Source organism: Sebastes fasciatus, chromosome 12 (assembly GCF_043250625.1).
Source record: "Sebastes fasciatus isolate fSebFas1 chromosome 12, fSebFas1.pri, whole genome shotgun sequence".
In the NCBI taxonomy this organism is placed as follows: domain Eukaryota; kingdom Metazoa; phylum Chordata; class Actinopteri; order Perciformes; family Sebastidae; genus Sebastes; species Sebastes fasciatus.
The window spans coordinates 26022730-26041724 of NC_133806.1; the positions used below are offsets into that span (position 1 = coordinate 26022730).

At 39.6% G+C, this 18995-nt stretch overlaps 2 protein-coding genes and 1 non-coding gene across 3 annotated transcripts in view; 2 read left to right on the top strand and 1 right to left on the bottom strand.

Annotated features, from left to right (window-relative positions):
- Positions 1-5335: 5335 nt before the first annotated feature.
- Positions 5336-12578, top strand: snrnp48 (small nuclear ribonucleoprotein 48 (U11/U12)). Its single transcript, XM_074654420.1, has 9 exons — positions 5336-5601; positions 6469-6582; positions 6697-6757; positions 7690-7770; positions 8762-8944; positions 9204-9325; positions 9716-9819; positions 9950-10072; positions 10365-12578. The coding sequence occupies exons 1-9, from the start codon at positions 5455-5457 to the stop codon at positions 10447-10449; spliced, it is 1020 nt and encodes a 339-aa protein (XP_074510521.1). The 5' UTR covers positions 5336-5454; the 3' UTR covers positions 10450-12578.
- A 137-nt stretch (positions 12579-12715) lies between these two features.
- Positions 12716-18995, top strand: part of LOC141779536 (uncharacterized) — a 29665-nt gene continuing 23385 nt past the window's right edge. Inside the window, exons 1-5 of the mRNA XM_074654419.1 lie at positions 12716-12953; positions 16017-16101; positions 17263-17328; positions 17576-17748; positions 18509-18652. Of these exons, the coding sequence (XP_074510520.1) occupies positions 12933-12953; positions 16017-16101; positions 17263-17328; positions 17576-17748; positions 18509-18652 (489 nt within the window). The 5' untranslated portion in view covers positions 12716-12932. The remainder of the gene's footprint in view (positions 12954-16016; positions 16102-17262; positions 17329-17575; positions 17749-18508; positions 18653-18995) is intronic.
- On the bottom strand, positions 17107-17178 carry trnap-cgg (transfer RNA proline (anticodon CGG)). Its single transcript has one exon. It is a non-coding gene; the product is annotated as a tRNA-Pro (tRNA).

Consider the following 18995-nt stretch of genomic DNA (forward strand, 5'->3'; position numbering starts at 1 on the left):
TCTTAATTTACGGTGTGTCCAAACAACTCCACATAACAGCCCCAATTAATGACCAGCATTCAATGAGTGAGCTCACCGTCTGTGAAGTTGTGCTGATGGTCACTTCCGATCCTGTTCGTGACGCCAATTTTGTCGTATCTTTTCTGCGACAGTGCTGTTGAAGTGATGATGAAGAATGCTCCGAGGACACTGTTCTTGCTGGTAAAATAGAGTTTATTACAAACAAGCCACACGTGTCATGACGGACGTCTCGAGCAGTCCGGAGGCTTCAAGTCGAATATGAAAGTCCTGCCCTTTGGGGCTCTCGTACCTCCTTATATTGGGTTCAATTCAGGCAACTTGCTGAGCTAAGCGTATGCTTAGGTATGTGACCTTTGACCTACATGTTTATCTTTCAGCCCCTGGATCCACCGCATGACCCCAGGTCTCCCCGTCCGCTTCCTGCACATATGTTTACAACTAGGGGCCTCTCTTGTCCGGTGCAAGACCTGAAAATATACCACATATTCAATTGAAAATTCTCTCACTCTATCACAAAGGTGTGATCTTGAGTTCGAGTCTGAGTTCAATGGTTTGTTCTGTCTTGAGAGACACATGTAAACTTCCCCAACTTGGCTTTACGACATCACAAAGCACTTGTAGCATTCGATGATGTCATAAAGCCAAGTTGGGGAAGCATTGTACTTGTAGCATTTGTAGCATTTGATGATGTCATCAAAGCACTTGGAACATTCAATGATGTCATCAAATCACTTGGAGCATTAGATGATGTCATCAAAGCACTTGGAACATTCAATGATGTCATCAAATCACTTGGAGCATTCGATGATGTCATCAAATCACTAGGAGCATTCGATGATGTCATTATAAATATATATTTTATAAACTTTCTTTATTATACACATGTTCATATACAGAAGTACTAACATACATAGACAATAAAAAAAAGATAGAAAAAAATAATAATTACGTGTTCATTTCATAATGCCAGAGTTATATGCATCATATTTAATTTAATCACTAAAAGGTCTTACTGGCTTTTTTGTTTTTAACATTAGGTTAGATGGTGCTATGCTGTTTGAATTAATTAATAAAGTGCAGGAAAGTTTGTTCGTGACCAGTTTTTTGATGAATATGGAATTTTCACAAAAAAATAAATAGTTGTCTGACATGCAGCATGTTATTTTCAATCTTATATTGACTAAAATATGACATCATCATTTGTTTCAGGTGATCTCCACACAATAAGACAGGATTTCATTTAGGGTTAAATACAGATGTTTTTAGGATTCGCCACAATTGGTTGTTTGTGCATACTCTTAAAATACGTCCATGTATGTGAATTTAGAAGAGTAGGAATTTTCCCACCTAACCCCCTACTTTTGCCGCTGACAGGCTCAGATTGTTATATATTTATTTATTAATTTATTTGACAGAGACAATACATGTAGGCATTGTTACACTTCATTAAAGTGCTACCGATGCAATGTATATAGGACTTCTAGCCGTAGCTAGTTTGCAGACCTTGTCTCTGGTTAGGCTTTTAATAAAAAATAAAAAATACAACATCATACATAAAATCGCATGTTACAACATCGTCACATTACAATCAATTTACATATGTCACATGTTATATATGTTATTATAGCCTAAGTGTCTGACAGCATTATGGAAAGGACCCTTCACATTAAATTGCGTTAATGTGTTAAGGAATCTTGTGGCGTTAAAACGAATTTGCTTTACCGCATTAACTTTGACAGCCCTAACCAAAACAATCAGGCTTTAAATCCATCACTGGGTGCATGTTTTTGTTTGTGCATGAAAATCCTCACATTCAGCACTATGTGTGTGTGTGTGTGTGTGTGTGTGTGTGTGTGTGCCAGTCATGGATGTATTATGGTGCCAGTATGTGCAGCTGACTGGTGGCTTCATTCTCGATCCAAACACAGCAGGTCACATCAGCAGGTCTACAGGAAACAGACGGATCAGACATATGATTCAGCCGTGATGTGACACTATAAGCCCTTACTTTAACCATCCATGGGGTTTATCTTGTCCATAATGATTACTATTATTTGTACTTGTAGATGCTATTGGAACTATTTTTATTCTAAAACTTTTAAACCTAAATACTTCAGACCTGTTTGATAGTGATAAATTGAACACGTTTCAATTTCAATCATGTTTCAAAATCACCTCTGTGGTGGAATTTCTGATACACAAGTTAACTCAATAGGAAGGAAGAGGCCCCGGAGCTGTTAATGTCTTACACAGAAGGTTTATTGAAGCTTGATCAAGGAATTGTCAGGTCTCCACCATTGAGGTGCTGTCTGCATGAAGACCTCCCAACTCTGCCCTTCCTCCCTGGTTCTCAGTGTTTTACCCTTATCATGTTTTGACTTACTCGGTTCCATCTCTGACCCTGGTTGCCCCAGCGACTGGCTCTATGGTCCACACTACAGACACAGCTGGACAGATAACGGCGGCTTCCCTAGACAGGACTCCAACCCAATAATGTCAACATAGAGGTAGAAAACCCATTTGGCACACTTTGGGTATCAAAGTGGCCAAATGGAGAGTCAGCCTGGTCCTATCCTGACTAAAACCTTTGTAGCATCTATGTGCTTTGTGTTATTTAGATCTACTCTGGCACATTTGTAGTCAAGGAGTTGCTTAATGAATTCAGTGGCATCTCTGTGCATGGCATCATTGCTATAATGGTGTTATCCACTGTCTAATCTAGAAAACATTTTAGGCGAGGACAAAAATGTACATTTTTCCTTTGGTTCATCACAGTTTACTCAGGCATAATAACAGTCTCAATGTTACTGACACTGGGGATGAATTCTCTGAGGTCTTACCTATCCATAGAGACCAAGATCATGCATATAGACCTGGTAGTGGTGGAGCTATTCTTGATTTATTTTGGGTATGACCTGACCTGTATCTGCAGGTTGTGATGACGTCATCAGTCAGGCTGCTGGAGCTCAGTGGTCAATCTCCGACCTCCCCATCCTCTCAGGGATCCCCAGCAGCTCTGGCCTGGCTGGACGAGGTCCTGGTCCTTCCTCCTCACATCAGCCAGAAACAGTGATGGATGCTGATGAGGGAGACACCTCGCGGCGTTTCACTGATGGTCGATGGTGGGAGGGTCCGGGGACAGAGACCCGGGGGTGTGTGTGTGTTTATGGGCACAGGGAACCAGAAGGTCTGGGTCCCTGCTGGCCTGGAGCTCCATACCTTTACTACGGAGGTGAGTGTTCACATGACGTTTTTCTCCTGGTTTTAACAAAATACTTTATTTACTCTTTCAGTGTATGGGTTTATTCAGGGGAAAAGGGGATTAACATGAAACTGACTTTTAAGCTTTTGTCTTAAATCGTCTTTTTTTATATATTTATTGGTATATATCTTGTTCTAATTGTTTTTCATCACAAGTATGTAGTATTAGTAGTAGTACTAGTGTTTAGTATCTTATTTCTGTATATTAATCTTGTGTTCTCTATAACATTGTGAAGTTTTAACACTATTTATGTGGAGGCTTCAAATAAGCCCAGTGGGGGGTTTTTTTGCCTCTTTTTGGGCTGTATATTATTTATTGATGTTATGTTTGTGCAATCTTAATTGCACTTTTGCATTTTTTTAACTACTAAAACATAAACAAAAATCCAACATTATCAGGGACCAATTGTTTCTTTATATTATAATAAATACAGTTATTTATGAAAATAAAGATCTTTATTCCGCCTAGGGCACCAAAAGGGCTACAGCCGGCCCTGACTCAGTATATCTGGCCTCCAATTACTTCCTGCACTTCTAATCTACTAAACTGAAAGATGTATCATATAAATAACCTATTGGTAATCTGTAGTTATTACTACAGAGAACCCAATTCCTATCACAGCATTGTTGTGTTTGCTTCCTGCAGTGAGGAGGAACCTGGTGGTTGGAGTGGAGGTGGTGGAGGAGGTCGCTGTTGAAGACACTCTAGAAGTAATGTAAGTATGTGAATTTGACATTTTTGTCAGACACAGAGTTGCAGTGTGATTCACAGTAACATAATCATACATTTGGTTGAAAGACATGGTTGCTGTGTTTTCTCTCCTCAGAACAGAGGACATTTACACTAATGATCTGCTGGATCTTGAGCTGCTGCAAGACGCCCAGCTGTTCCCCACATGAACCCCAAACTACTGTCATCGTGTCCTGATTTCACCGTATACACTGTAAACAAAGCTATATCTATTCTATATATTTAACCTTTCACTATTGTTCTGCAGGTGTGTCTTTGTCATGCGTTTTTTTTTTTTTTTTTTTTGTCATTGATAATAATTACACCAGAAAACAAAACAATTAGAAAAATACTTATGACTGTTTTTATTTTTTTTAATTAATATAATATAATATAATATAATATAATATAATATTTAGTATTTGTCAAATTTGTTTGTATTTTATATATTTAGCCTATCACTTTTATTGTGTGCATCTTTGACATTCTGTTTATCTTTTTTTTTAAATAAAAGCCATTGTCAACTGTCATTAATAATAATGAATGAGTTACCACAGAAAACAAAACAATTAAAAGATACTTGTTGTTATGACTGTTTTATTTTTAAAACTGAAAATATAATAAAATAGTATAGTATGATATTTAATATTTGTCAAATTTGTTAGTATTTTATATATTTAGCCTATTACTTTTGCTGTGTGTCTTTGATTTTCTGAAATTCAGAAAACGATATAATATAATATAATATAATATAATATAATACAATACAATACAATACAATACAACATGACATGACATGACATGACATGACATGACGTAATATAATATAATATAATATAATATAATATGATACGATACGACACGACACGACACGACAAGACACGACACAACACAACACAATATCATATGATATATGATATTATACGATACAATACGACACGACACGACACAATATAATATAATACAACATAACATAACATAACATAACATAACATAACATAACATAACATGACATGACATGTCATGATATGATATGATATGATATAATATAATATAATATAATATAATATAATATAATATGATATAATACAATACAATACAATATTATACAACATAACATAACATAACATAACATAACATAACATAACATAACATAACATAACATAACATAACATAACATAGCATAACATAACATAACTTAACATAACATAACATAACATAACATAATATAAAATAACATAATATAATATAATATAATATAATATAATTGTGGACTTCAACTACCAGCATGCATCGCTTCTGTTCTCTCGCCAACGCCCCGGACACGTCATCACGTCGCGCAGAATATGGCTGCAGCAAGCGCAGCGTAAACAAAACACCAATGATGATTTCCTGATGATTTCAGGACAAATTCTCATCTGATTTGGACTTTAAAGCTCAAAATGTCGGACTCGATAGAAACGGAGACTCTTCAGGACCGACTGGACCGTCTGAAGGAGCTCACAGAGTTCACAGAAAACTGCAAAAAGCAGCTGAACGATATATGTGAGGCGCTGGGCTGGTCGCTGGACCACATGGACTCCAACCAGGTACAGTAACACCGTTAACTATCTCACGTTGGTTTAACGTTAGTTAACGTTAACTACTGTGCTTCAGCACACATTCAAAGTGCTTGTGCTTCACTTGAGTATTCACATTTCATGCTACTTTCTACTTCTATTCCACTACCTACATCTCAGAGGTAAATATTGTACTTTTTACTGCACTACATTTATCTGACAGCGTTACTTTGCAGATTAGAGTTAAAATTAGCACAACCTCACCCAGCTGTGATATCACAATACTGCCTAATGCATCAGTAATAATATTCCAATAATATAAATATGATGATATATCACTCTGCCGCTGTGTGTGAGTATTTTTGCAGAGGGGTATTACTTTACTGAAGTAAATGATCTGAGTACTTCTGTTTTTCAACATGCATAGGCTGCCCACAGTGGTGGAATGTAACTAAGTACATTTACTCAAGTAGTCTACAGTACTTAAGTACAAATGTGAGGTACTTGTACTTTACTTGGGTATCTTTATTTCTTCTCCTCTACATCTCAGAGGGAAGTGTTGTACTTTTTACTCCACTACATTTGTCTGACAGCTTTAGTTCCTTCCTGTCCAGTGAAAAAATAAATGGAAGTTTAAAGTACTAATTGATTTAAAAGTCTGCAGGAGCTGTGTGTTATTATGAAACCCTGTACAGGTTGACTACCACACATACATTCTCAACATACAGGCAATGCTTGTCTGGTCAAACATATATATATATTGTGTGTGCAGAAACACTGAGTGAGAATGTGCAAGGTGTGTGTCATCCAAAAGTAAATAAAAAAAAAAAAGATCACCTCATCATATATCTGCAATTCACAGCTAATGGTCCTCTGATGTTTGTGGTGTCTTCTCAGGAAGCGATGGAGCAGTGTCCCTACGACTCCAACCACAGAGTCCCGGTGAGGAGCATGGAGAAACACAAAGCCTCCTGCAGCCGCCGGAAGATGGGCTACACTGCTGAGGAGGAGGTAACCTACACATGGCGGAGTAAAGCACGTCAGAAATTCATAGTAAAATTCACTGCCACTGTAATGCTCCTAATCATTAAGAGAGCAATAAAAAGTTGCATCAATCTTTTGCAGGCGGAGATGTTGGACCCTTCTGTGTGTTATGAGAACAGCAGTGTCAAAAGCTTTATAATGGGTGAGTCATTATTGATGATCAGGGTAAAGTGTTAAATAAAATGTCCTTCCGAAATATTGTTGCTCAATATAATCAGGATCAGCTAATAAAAGTCAAGATAATCTGGAAGATAATCATCTTTTTGTTATTGTCTTGCTGTTGATGAACATGTTTTAAAGAGGAAGATAAGAAAACTTCAAAAACAAATATACTTTTTTCTTGTCCTTGTTAAATGGTTTTGCAATTACATTTTCTAAAGATTCGGTTCAAGAACAGGGAAGAAAAATCTTAAAGCACTGTAAGGCAGTATTAAATGCTATTTTGATTTATAAAGATTTTTTAATTTTTTTAATTTGAAAAATACCAACACCTACCTCAACTGTGCTCCTGTGTCCTGGCAGACATTTCTCTTTGGTAAAGTTTTCTATCTTTACTACAGGATGAATCATTTACTGATAAGAGGAAAAGTGATGTGAAATCATGTGTATTTAAAGATAGAAGTTTCTGGTTTGACCAACACTGGCCAGAAAACTGTAATGGAAATTCTATTAACATTCCGAGATGAGTCCTAATGAACGTTGAAATAAGGATCTTGAACAGATGAAATTTGTTGTATTTTATTCTTGCAAGAAGAGGCACTGGTTATACAGAGTCACGCAAAGTCTGCAGAAGAGTGCACCGCAGGAGATTATTACAATGTGACTATATAGAAATCTACAACAGGAACTGTGAGAAAAGGAATTGTTTTGCACAGATAAGGAGTTGTTTTACTCAGACAGTGTCCCAGTAAAAGTCAACACTCAGTACTTTCCCACTACATGAGACGAAGAGCACACAGACAGTAACTTTCCACTGTTGCATAAAGAGACATCATTACATAGAATGTAATTTTCCATTACAAAACACACTTTCGTACATATTTTAGTTGACGTCATGTCATTTCCTTCATGCAGACAAATCCACCCAGCACCAGGTGATCCTGCAGGCGAGATCTGCTGCACCACTGATGAGGATGGAGGGAGTCTTCTGGCAAGGTGGGAGCAACATTTCACTGCAAAACTGTTTCCTCTGAATGTCTAACATCCTGACCAGAGACGAGACGGCTTCAGTTAGATTTCCCAATCCAGGAACGTTTAGTCTTACACTCAGGATGCAATGACAAACCACTAGATGTCACTGGAGGATTATCTGCTAACCTCATTAACTCATCACCATCCTTCCCAAATATTAATCCCAGTAAATAAGAAGCTTCTCATATTTCTGCCAACGTGATTTTTCTTCCAACGTGTGTGTAATCTGTGTGTTGTGTGTTCTGTTTGCAGTGACAGGGTGAGTATTAGAGAGGAGCTGTAGTATCCTTTAAGATGATATCCTTTCAAACCACAGGGCTGGGCTGGGACAGACACACACACACACACACACACACATATACGCACACACTAGACACACACACTCTTTTCCCTTTACGTGTTGGGGAAAGTCTTCTTCATACATTCAGACATCATGTTAGTTAACATTAATGTGGACAAAAGAAAACTTAATTTCTGTTTTTTAAACAAATATTTGCACTGAATGTACAAAATATTAACGTCCCTTCCTCTTTCTGTGAAGTCCACTGCTGAAATAATTCCAGTTAAAACTGATTTCACTCATTGGATCCATATTGATCACAACGGTGGAGATATACAAGAGATAAAAAGCTCAGCAGTTAGAAAATGATCTCAGAAACCCTTAATATTTAATGCATATTACAGCAACTAAAAAGAAGGTTATGGTTAGGTCAGAGTAAGTAGAGTTTTTTTTTTATTTTATTTTTTTTTTCAAAATATGTCAGAATACAATTCTGTGTGAATTTGAGAGCTGCCTTGCAGTGTAAGGAGTACAAATTCCCTCTTAAATTAAAAACAATCCGTAACAGCTGGACCTGAAGTTCTGTCGAGCCCATCAAGATGTGTAATTAGTGTTTGTGAATGAACAGTGTGTCGGTGTGATTTAGTGTGTAAAACCTCTCCGGTCCTCCATCAGGTCAGTACTCCGGTCAGCCCGTGGACGTGCCTCAGAACCACAAGCGTGCGGTGTGTGACCTCACTGTGGCCGACCGGTTGGCTGTGTACGATCATGTGATCAACGTCTTCGGGCAACAGAAGGACGCCGCTTCCTCCAGCAACGACGATCTCTACATAGATCTGGTGTCCAAACTCCAGAAGAGTAAGACTCACAGTAACACCTCCCAGAGCCTCCCGAACATCACAATGATAAAATACTGGGTCAGATCACCTGTACATGGAAAACAGAGGAGCAATTTAGCTAATAAAATCTGCCGTTAACTGTTATTAGCACTAATATTTCTATTGAAATAGGTTTTTCAAAGATGAGTTTTGCTTTTATGTTGGTAAATAAAGAAGGGGAAGTTTGTTTTCTCCCTCAGCATGATCCTCCGGTGTAACGAGTGTTTGTTTGTATGCAGATGAAGAACAGAACGAACCAAAGACTCACCTTGAGCTGATGGCTGAGATGAGGGACTACAAGAGGCGGCGTCAGTCTTACCGAGCCAAGAACGTTCACATCACCAAGAAGTCCTACACAGAGGTACGAGCGAGCAACAGGGGAAAGTTTGGCTGCTTCTTTACCCATAATCCCTTCTGTATAGTGATTGCAATATTCTTGGCCGATACTCTTTCTTTCTAGAGAACGATAATTGACCACATACAAACATTTTTCCAACTTTTCTTTAATGGAAAGTTCAATTGTATATTCATACATAGAGAAAACATTATTCTATACTGTGCATGTAGGCCTATTATAGAGAGTCAACCATTTATTATCTATCTAACACAATTTATTTATTTATACAAAACTTTATGAATCAGTATATTACCTATTGACAGACAAGAGAGAGCTGACCCCAGAGCGTTGGTCCTCAGTCTGTTTAAATAAAGGTTCAGAAACTAATCGATTATGACTGTGATCGCCCTGCAGGTGATCAGAGAGGTGATCAACGTCCACTCAGAGGAGCTCACCAGAGAGTGGAGAGAGGAAGAGGACGAGGCGGAGTCGACGAGATCTGAACTCTCCTCCCACAGGTACGACGAACGCTGTCACCTCCTCATGATCAGTTTCCTGTAATGTTGTTTATTAAGGAAACTAATGTTTTTGAATGTGAAGAAATCCTGAAAGAGAAGTCGAAGAGCTAACGACTGATTTGTCTGTCAGGCGTCGGCCGGATGAAAGACGGTCGGCGTCGTCCGAGTCTCGCCACTCCCACAACAGACGCCATCGCAGTCGGGAACGAAGCCAAGACAGAGAGAGCAAGAAGAAGAAGAAGAAGAGAGAGCGGTGAGAAAGGACAAATATAATAATATATAGTTATTTTTGCTTCATTACTGGATATGGCTGCACAATTAATCTATTTATTAATCATGATCACGATGATCTCAATATTGATCACAATAATCATGATTAGCATTTTGCCTATAATCCTGCAGCCATATTACTGGATGCTTGGCATAAGTGAACTCATTTGTTTGTCTTCTTACAAAGCAGCTGTTGAAAAAATCCGACGGCAACTGTCATTGGTCGAAACTTTATTGGTTAAACAGTCTTTTGTTTGCTTTATGGATGTTCGCAGGGATTCCCGCTCCCCGGATGACCACCACCACGAACGAAAGAAGAAGAAAAAGAAGAAGAAAGAGGAAAGGGAGAAGGAGAAGTGATGAGTGCGGGATCAGCAGCAACAGGAGTCAGATCACATGAGGTCAAAGGTCATTGTGACCTCTACTGGTTAAAAGATGTCGGGTGTCTTTAACATTTTAAGTTCATAAACGAGGGAAAGAAATAAATGGGAATAAAGTTTTGGGAACCAACAACCTGTTGAGATTTTTGTGCTCCACAAACGACACTTTAAGATATAAAATATTTCATTCATATCATATTTTGTTTAATGCTAAATTTCAGTGTAATTACATGTCTGCCAATCTTGAACTGATTGGCAGACAGACACAGACACAGTCTGATTGGCTGGGAGTGGTTTTCAACTACAGACCTCGAGGAATGTTGGACCGGAGTGTCATAGCTGGCACTGTTTCACCACGGGGTCAAAGGTCACTCTTGTTTCTGGCTTAGTTTGGATATGTGTCTCCAAGTGTTTACACAGAGTTTCTACTGTCCTGAGAAGTCTTTTAATTTTAAGTTTTCCAGAAAATTACACAAAATGTTTGATTCTAAAATCCAGTTGAGAAAAACAAGTGGCTTAAAATGTGCAGGTCGTCATTTTAAAACTACAACTGGAAACGTGATACTATCCTTGACGGTGTGCTGAAGGTTTAATTTATTCTCGGGTCTACAGTTTATAAACTCAGTTTGTTCAGTTGATGCGTCAGAATAAACTCAAACCAACATTCCTCTCAGTTCAGATTAGTGCTGCAACTCACGATTATTTTCATAATCGATTGTTTATTTTCCCGATTAGTTGTTTGGTATAAAAAAAACATCAAAAGACAATGAAATAGAGCTGAAGATGACATCATTATATGTGTTGTTTTGTCCGATCGGGAATCCAAAACTGAAATATATTCTTTTTATAATAATATTAAGACATGTTAAATCTGCCGATTTTCACATTTGATGAGTCGAAGCCATCATATGTTTTAGCATTTTTGCTTTGAAAATGACTTATGTGTTATTAAAAAAGCTCCTGATTAATTTTCTGTTGATCAACTAATCGTTGCAGCTCTAGTTCACATCAGTGTGAAGTTCAGTCTAAATAATTAAAATTGATTCTCATAATACATTTTTTGTGCTTTCTATTTTTCAGATTAATTTATTCAGTCTATTTTCAAAGTGCTGTTTAAAATGTTTTAGATTTTTCTAGTGCTGTCAAAGTTAACGCGATAACACGTTAACGCAAATTTGTTTTAACGCCACTATTTTCTTTAAAGCATTAACGCATCAATCTTTCGGAGGTTGTAGCGGGCTCAGTTTTAAAGCTGAAGGAGGTTAAATAACGCTCCAAACTTACGCTACATTTTGGCGAGGAAAAACTGTCATGGCCATTTCCAAAGGGGTCCCTTGACCTCTGACCTCCAGATATGTGAATGAAAATGGGTTCTCTGGGTACCCACGAGTCTCCCCTTTACAGACATGCCCACTTTATGATAATCACATGCAGTTTGGGGCAAGTCATAGTCAAGTCAGCACACTGACACACTGACAGCTGTTGTTGCCTGTTGGGCTTCAGTTTGCCATGTTATGATTTGAGCATATGTTTTTATGCTAAATGCAGTACCTGTGAGGGTTTCTGGACAATATTTGTCATTGTTTTGTGTTGTTAATTGATTTCCAATAATAAATATATATATACATTTGCATAAAGCAGCACATTTGCCCACTCCCATGTTGATAAGAGTATTAAATACTTGACAAATCTCCCTTTAAGGTACATTTTGAACAGATAAAAAATGTGCGATGAAATATTTTAATCGATTGACAGCCCTAGATTTTTCTTAAAAAAAAGGTTTTGTATCACGATGTTGCCAAAGATTTGTGGTTTTAATTTGATGAAGGTTAATGTGACAAGATATTGTTCAGTATGGTAATTGACCCGAGCTGCAGGAACTAATCTGTAGGATCCATTTTGAGCTGCTTATAAATTAAGTATTTGCAGCCTCTTGTAAAGTGGAAAGTATTGTCACATTGCAAGTTGTTTTTTTGGCATAGAGGTTATGTTTTATGTTTTGTTGGAAGTAGAATATGTCATAAACCTTTTAATGGCTTTTAGTGAAATTTGGTGGAAAGTTGTGCTTTTGGTGGAGATTTCAGATATTAAAATGATCTACATGTGAAATTAATAACGTCTGCTTAAAGTTAAGACTTTGCTTGCATGACATTTCTGCACAAATCCATCCATCTCTCTTTCTCTGTGTCTTTTCTGCTGATGCTGGACTCTGGTTCAGGTATTTCTCACCCTGTTGAGACGCAGAGACGGAGGACGAGGATCCCGTCGGTGCCTGGGAACCTGAGGGATCCTGGACAGGCAGAGAGGAGACAGACAGAGGGAGGACAGGGGGAACCAGCGGGGTGATAATGCTGTGAGGAGAGCTGCTCAGGGAAAGCTAAATCAGGTCGTTTTTACCCTCGTCTGAATCCTGAAAGCGTCCTGTGCAGGATCTGGTCTGGTCTGACGGGACTCTGCAGCACCATGGGAGCCTCCAGTGACAAGGTAAGAGGGGATTGGACAAGGTCTCTGCAGGTCTGGTCTCCTGATGTGCATTACATTTAAATTATTTTTTGTGAAGGTGATGGAGAGAAAAATGTGTAAAAATATCAGTTGTCAACAACTGTTGACTTTTGGAGAGAGTTGCAGCATGGGTTGGTTACAGTTATTGGACAGTAAATATTAATGTGACATGTTGTAGATCAGAGAAACTTTCCAGGTTTAGCTGTTTTAATGGATCAAACAGTAGATGGACGTTAAGATAAAATAAGATAATCCTTTATTAGTCCCACAGCGGGGACATTTGTAGGCAGCAAAGGGGGACTAAAACAAAAGATCTAATAAATAAGCAAGTAAACAATAAAGATATAGTAAGTAACTAAACAGTAGATATAAAAATAGACTGAATGAGTGGTTGGGTTCACATTATTGCACATATGAATATGAAATTAAAGGGTGAAAGTGATTCCCAGGGCGTCAACAGGCTCTTACAAGTGTCAAAATACCAGCTTTAAATATTATTTTTAAAATAAAATAAATATATGAGTTTAGTTTGAATGAATTTAGTTGGTTTCTTTGGCATCAAGCTCAGAAGTTTTATAGACCGAACAACTCATTAACCCTCTGAGTCCCAAAATAGACACGTTTTAGTCTTTTTTAGGGGATTTCAGGGGGTCTTTAGGGGGAGATAGCAGGTCAACAGGAGATGTCACATAGAAGTGGTGTACATCATATGAAAGCTGGAAACCTGAAGATTAATTTGAGATGCAGCTCAGCACTGTGTGTCAAGTTGTTAATCAGAAATAAACACAAATGAATTAATCAAAATGAATAGTGAAAGTGTATAAGGGTTTAGAACGTTATGATAGAAGTATATGATGGTCATCCCCATGCTCTATTGTACATCATAAGTTGTTGCAGCGATTTTTGGGTTGATACCATTCGTTCCACAGATTTGGTGCTAAATTTTTTACCACTGGAGAATTGATAAAAATGATCAATAATCCCCCCAAAATACCAAATTGAGACACCAAGACCTTGAGGAACACCATAGAAAAAGCCATGCTGTGATTTGGGATCAAAAACTTTTGACATTTGGAGATTTCTGCAAGAATTGTATTTTTTGGCGATTGGATGGCGAGCACTTCTGTTGTGTAAACTGCTCAGAAACCCCCTTATTGTCAATCTAGCTAGGAAAGCCATCCATCTTCTGAATGCTCTAGGTCTCTAGTTTGTGACTGTAAAGTTTCATGAGGCTGTGATTATCCTAGAGGTCACCACAGGTCATTTTATACATTGAGGTCACGTTTACAAAAAATGGTCTCACTACAATGAAATGGCTACCATGGGGACTAACATCATCACACATGAATACAGTTGGGCTCATTGGATCCACAAGAGTCTCAGCTTTACAGTGATACCCAATTTATGTAATTCAAGACTGTTTAGGGACCCCAGTAAGCAGAAATATTCAGATAAACCATTTTAGAATAGGAGAAAATAGCACATTTATATTGCATGAAAAAAATGTATTATCATAAAGTGGGCATGTCTGTATAGGGGAGACTCGTGGGTACCCATAGAACCAATTTTCATTCACATATCTGGAGGTCAGAGGTCAAGGGACCCTTTTGAAAATGGACATGACAGTTTTTCCTCGCAAAACTTTAGCGTAAGTTTGGAGCGTTATTTAACCTCCTTCATGACAAGGTAGTATGACATGGTTGGTACCGATGGATTCATTAGGTTTTCCTAATTTTATATGATACCAGTATCTTCACTCTAGCTTTAAAAACTGAGCCCACTACAACCTAAAAATCACAAGTTGCATTAATGTATTAGATAAATAATAATAACTTAGACAGCCCTGGTGAAAAGCAAAGAGACAGAATCATGAACAGTTCATTTGAAGCTTTGAGAGTTTAGATATTTCAGCTTTCAGAATTTTACTCCATTAGTTTTCCAGAATTAAATTTCTCAAACTGAGATTTCAGAAATCTTACAAGGAAATTGTGGTTGTGTTAAATTTGATCTCCTTCAGTTTATTGACTTCTTATCAAAGTCCTCTGTGCAGCTTCTGCAGGGCGGTCGAGTGTTGAGGTTTCTCCTCGGTTGGTGTTCAGGCTCACAGTGAAGCTGAAGGAATGTCAGATGAGTCTGAGAACAACTCGCGGTTTTCTTCCTGACAAAGAAACCTCTCATTCGGTTTCATTCTCACCCAAACACCAGCAGAGTCTCATCTCACAGCTCAGGGCCACCCTTTATGAATGACACTTCAATTTAAACCCTTTTCTGATCTTTCCTGACACAGCAATCAGCAGTGAAGGTACTTTATCCCACCTGTTGCTGCTTTTTTGTGTCAGTTTATGAGAAATGTCCACATGTTTTGTACTGATTCATCAAAATGTTGTTGCCTTCAAATAATTGAAAGTATTATCAATGCATTGCAAGCTTTTTGACATTTGCACTTTTGTTTTATGAGACCTTAAAGGAACATTGTGTATTATTCCGGGAGACCTATTAGCAGAAATGTAATATAATATTCATAACTGTGTCATTAATCACCTGCAACTAAGAATCATTGTGTTTTTGTTAGCTTAGAATGAGCCCTTCATATCTACATAGGCGGGTCCTCTTCACGGAGTCCACCATGTTGCTCCTCCATGTTTCTACAGTAGCCCAGAACGGACAAACCAAACTCTGGCTCTAGAGAGATCCTTTCACGTTTTTACGTTACCTGAAGGCCTCCGTAGTTCTCCGACACGCTTGTGAAACACCTTGAGCTGCAGAGTGCAAAACCGTGGTACCGCCAGCCGCCACCTGACCTCCGTTGCTCCTAAACTAATGTTATAGAAAGGCAAAGTCCCGCCCCTTCCGGTGGACCCCATGGGACCTTATTTCGGAAAAAATATGAACGGTAGTCAACGATTTTTTGATCCCGTTTGAATTTGCGCCATGAATCACACATATGATGTTTGTTAAGACTGATGTGGTCTGTTCTGGTTTTCATACAGACCGTATTAAGTGTTTTAGATGGTATAAAATGAATGTGTGTGTTTTTCCCTGCAGGCGTCTCTCCTCTCAGGGCTGCTTGTGTTCATGCTGTGTGTCGTCTCGTCTCTCTGCCAGGAGGAATATTCTGGATACCACTCAGGTCAGAGCCGCCACACGACGATGCTGTCATCATGGAACATTATTATTATTATTATTATTATTATTATTCATTAAAGGGACTGTTTGTAACTTCTTACACGTATAAATCATTGCGTGTCGGTGTCCCATGCGCGCTCGCGTGTGGCTACACTGTTCCAACAAAAACTACACGGAAGCACCAAAACCGCAAATTTCTATCTAGTAAGCCCGTCTTGCAAAACAGTGTCAACTAATCCTGCTTCAGCCTCCCGACCGTGGTCAGAAGACACAGGGGAGACCGTAGCTTTGGTCTCCAGGGCCGGAGTCGTTGCTGTACTCTGCTACGCTGCCTGCCTGCTTGCCTTCACTCAAACACCGCACTCGTTCTCACTCGCTCTCGCGCTCCACCTCTCAAGTGCATGCGCGCACTCTACACACTGCAGAAGGGGCTCCGGAGGGAGTAACGTTATCGTCTCCGACCGGGGCAACGGTGTCTTCTCTGTTCCTTCTGAACGCGGTTGCGAGGCTGAAGCAGGAAAAGCCAACACTAGGATCAGCATTGATTCATGGAGAGACCTTCATCTGGTCAGCTAATTACATTACTGCCAAGCAGCTGAAATATAGAGTGATATTGTGGTTTTAGCTGACGTGTGTCGCCTCACTGTTTTGAGCGATCCTCGTTCATGTCTATGTAGAGCGAACACGAGTGCGAGCAACAGGACGCTGACTTTCGTTGACTTAACGCCCACAGGGTTCGCTGTTTTATATTTATAGGAAACAGATGTATTAAAGACAGATGATTAAATTATGTTTGAGTTGGGGATGAACATTTAATGAATTCTTTGGTCTAAAAAATATGTTTAAAAAATATCACAATATACAAATTTTTCTTGCATTGTGTATTCAGTTTAATACCGGAATCATTTATGAAGATTGACAATCAGTTGGATGTTGCATTGTTTTACTTTTAGTAGACCTTCTCCTGGTAAAGTTTTTAATTTCCATATTATAGTCTCAGAAGTAACAAGGGCTCGTCCGGGATTTGAACCCGGGACCTCTCGCACCCGAAGCGAGAATCATACCCCTAGACCAACGAGCCATCCACATGACAATCTGCCCCATAGAATGAGGTGTCATGTGCTGTAGTTAACATATATGTGTGTGTGTGTGTGTGTCTGTCCAGGTGAGGAACACACCCATGAAGGCTCCGTGGTCGACCGCTACGACAGCTTAGCCTCTCCTCAACCAGGTGAGCACAGCGTGACCCTTACTGTTTATTCTTACTGTTTATTCTTACCTGATTATATGTGACCAGCAGCGTGTTTTTGTCCAAACTTAAAGCACACATGACAAACTATAAACAAAGCTCCTCTAGCACGAATGAACACAAATGATACCGGCGGTCCAACTCACGCGAGTAAAGCAAAACTTCCCTTGGCTCTTGGTGTGAACACAGTCAGCATAATGTTGTCTCATCGTCCCCTCTGTGACATCAGAGTATCCACCTGAGCCGACTCACAGCTACGACGAGGATCAGAGGCCAGAGGAGGAAGACTACGACCCCTACGGCTCTGAACCCACCGAGGTCACCATGATCACCGAGGACGCCTTCCCCTACGCCACCACCACCGAGTCCCACTACGCCAAGGAGGACACAGAGACCATGCAGGTATGACCGCTGACATCAGAGCAGCTGGTATTACACCACAAGGTCCATTTAGCAGCTGTCCTGGAGCTCTCAATCGTACCACATGACCTTCATTAGCAGACAGAGTTTGCCTATTTGACAAGGATTTAAAAATGAATTTAAATTTTTGGACTCAGTTAAAAAAAGCCTGTGTCGGCCTCATTTTATCTCTATTTTTTAATGAAAAAAAGATGCATATTCCCAGCAAACATTTGTATGTGGGGCCCATGTGGGCAGTAAATGGGCTGAAAAATGGGCCCTATATGGGATTGTCTGCGGGTTCCAAAATGACCCAATGTCAATTGCCCACATGGATTCCATGCAGGATTACATTGGGTGTTATGTTGGTCCCAACATACCCAAGACCCATATTGGTCCCAGCTTTAAGATCTATGTGGGAACTACATGGGGACTCCATGGGCTGAAATAAGGGTTGTAAATGGGTTTGTCCACAGTTTCCATGTTGGCCCCATGCACTTATTTCCCAGTAGTGACCCAACTAGGACCAACACAGGTAGCCCACATGGGGAGCCCATGTGGGACCAACTTAGTTGATCCAAGTGGGCCCCAGATAAGATGCCCATTTTGGGCCCATACCCACTTGGGTACCCCCACAATAACCCATGTCGGGCCCACATAACCATGTTGGCTGGGTTTCAACTTCAACCAGTATCCCAGCATCTCACAGTCCACAGTGTGTAGTTTCACGCTCCCTGTGATGTATAATACTGTTGTGTTTCAGGTCCCGTACGAGTATCCTCCAGAGGGACCAGACACCGGCTCCTCGGAGAAGTCTGGGGGCGATGCTGCTCTCGGCGAGGAGGGGCCGACAGAGTGCGACTGTGAACCCGGACAGCCGGGATTTGCTGGCTTCGCTGGACCAAAGGTACCGACTAATTTCATCACATCGTTGTCACTTTAGTCTCTGCAAACACTGCTGATTGCTTCCTGCTAGCTGTATGCGGCTGTAATAATGGATCTCTTGGCTGTAATTCATCACTTTTATTATCTTCTAATACACCCATGGGCTGTATGCTGTAAGCCTGTACCGTGGTGGATGTATTAATGTCTCTGTTCCCAAACAACCGGCTATCGGCCAGTAGCTAGTGGTGCTAGTAGCATGACATCAACAGAATTTAATGGAGTTGTAGGCTATTTACTAACACGCAGGGCAAAAGCACAGGACACAACCTCTTCTACATCCATGGTCTGTGGTCTATTGGACTCCA

What these genes read in the sequence shown, in the direction of transcription:
- snrnp48 (XM_074654420.1), top strand. Translation starts at nt 5,455, where the DNA reads ATGTCGGACTCGATAGAAACGGAGACTCTTCAGGACCGACTGGACCGT. An exon ending in GGAGGGAGTCTTCTGGCAAG is followed by an intron (nt 7,771 to 8,761) that starts GTGGGAGCAACA and finishes GTCCTCCATCAG; the next exon opens with GTCAGTACTCCGGTCAGCCC. An exon ending in AAGAAGAAGAAGAGAGAGCG is followed by an intron (nt 10,073 to 10,364) that starts GTGAGAAAGGAC and finishes GGATGTTCGCAG; the next exon opens with GGATTCCCGCTCCCCGGATG.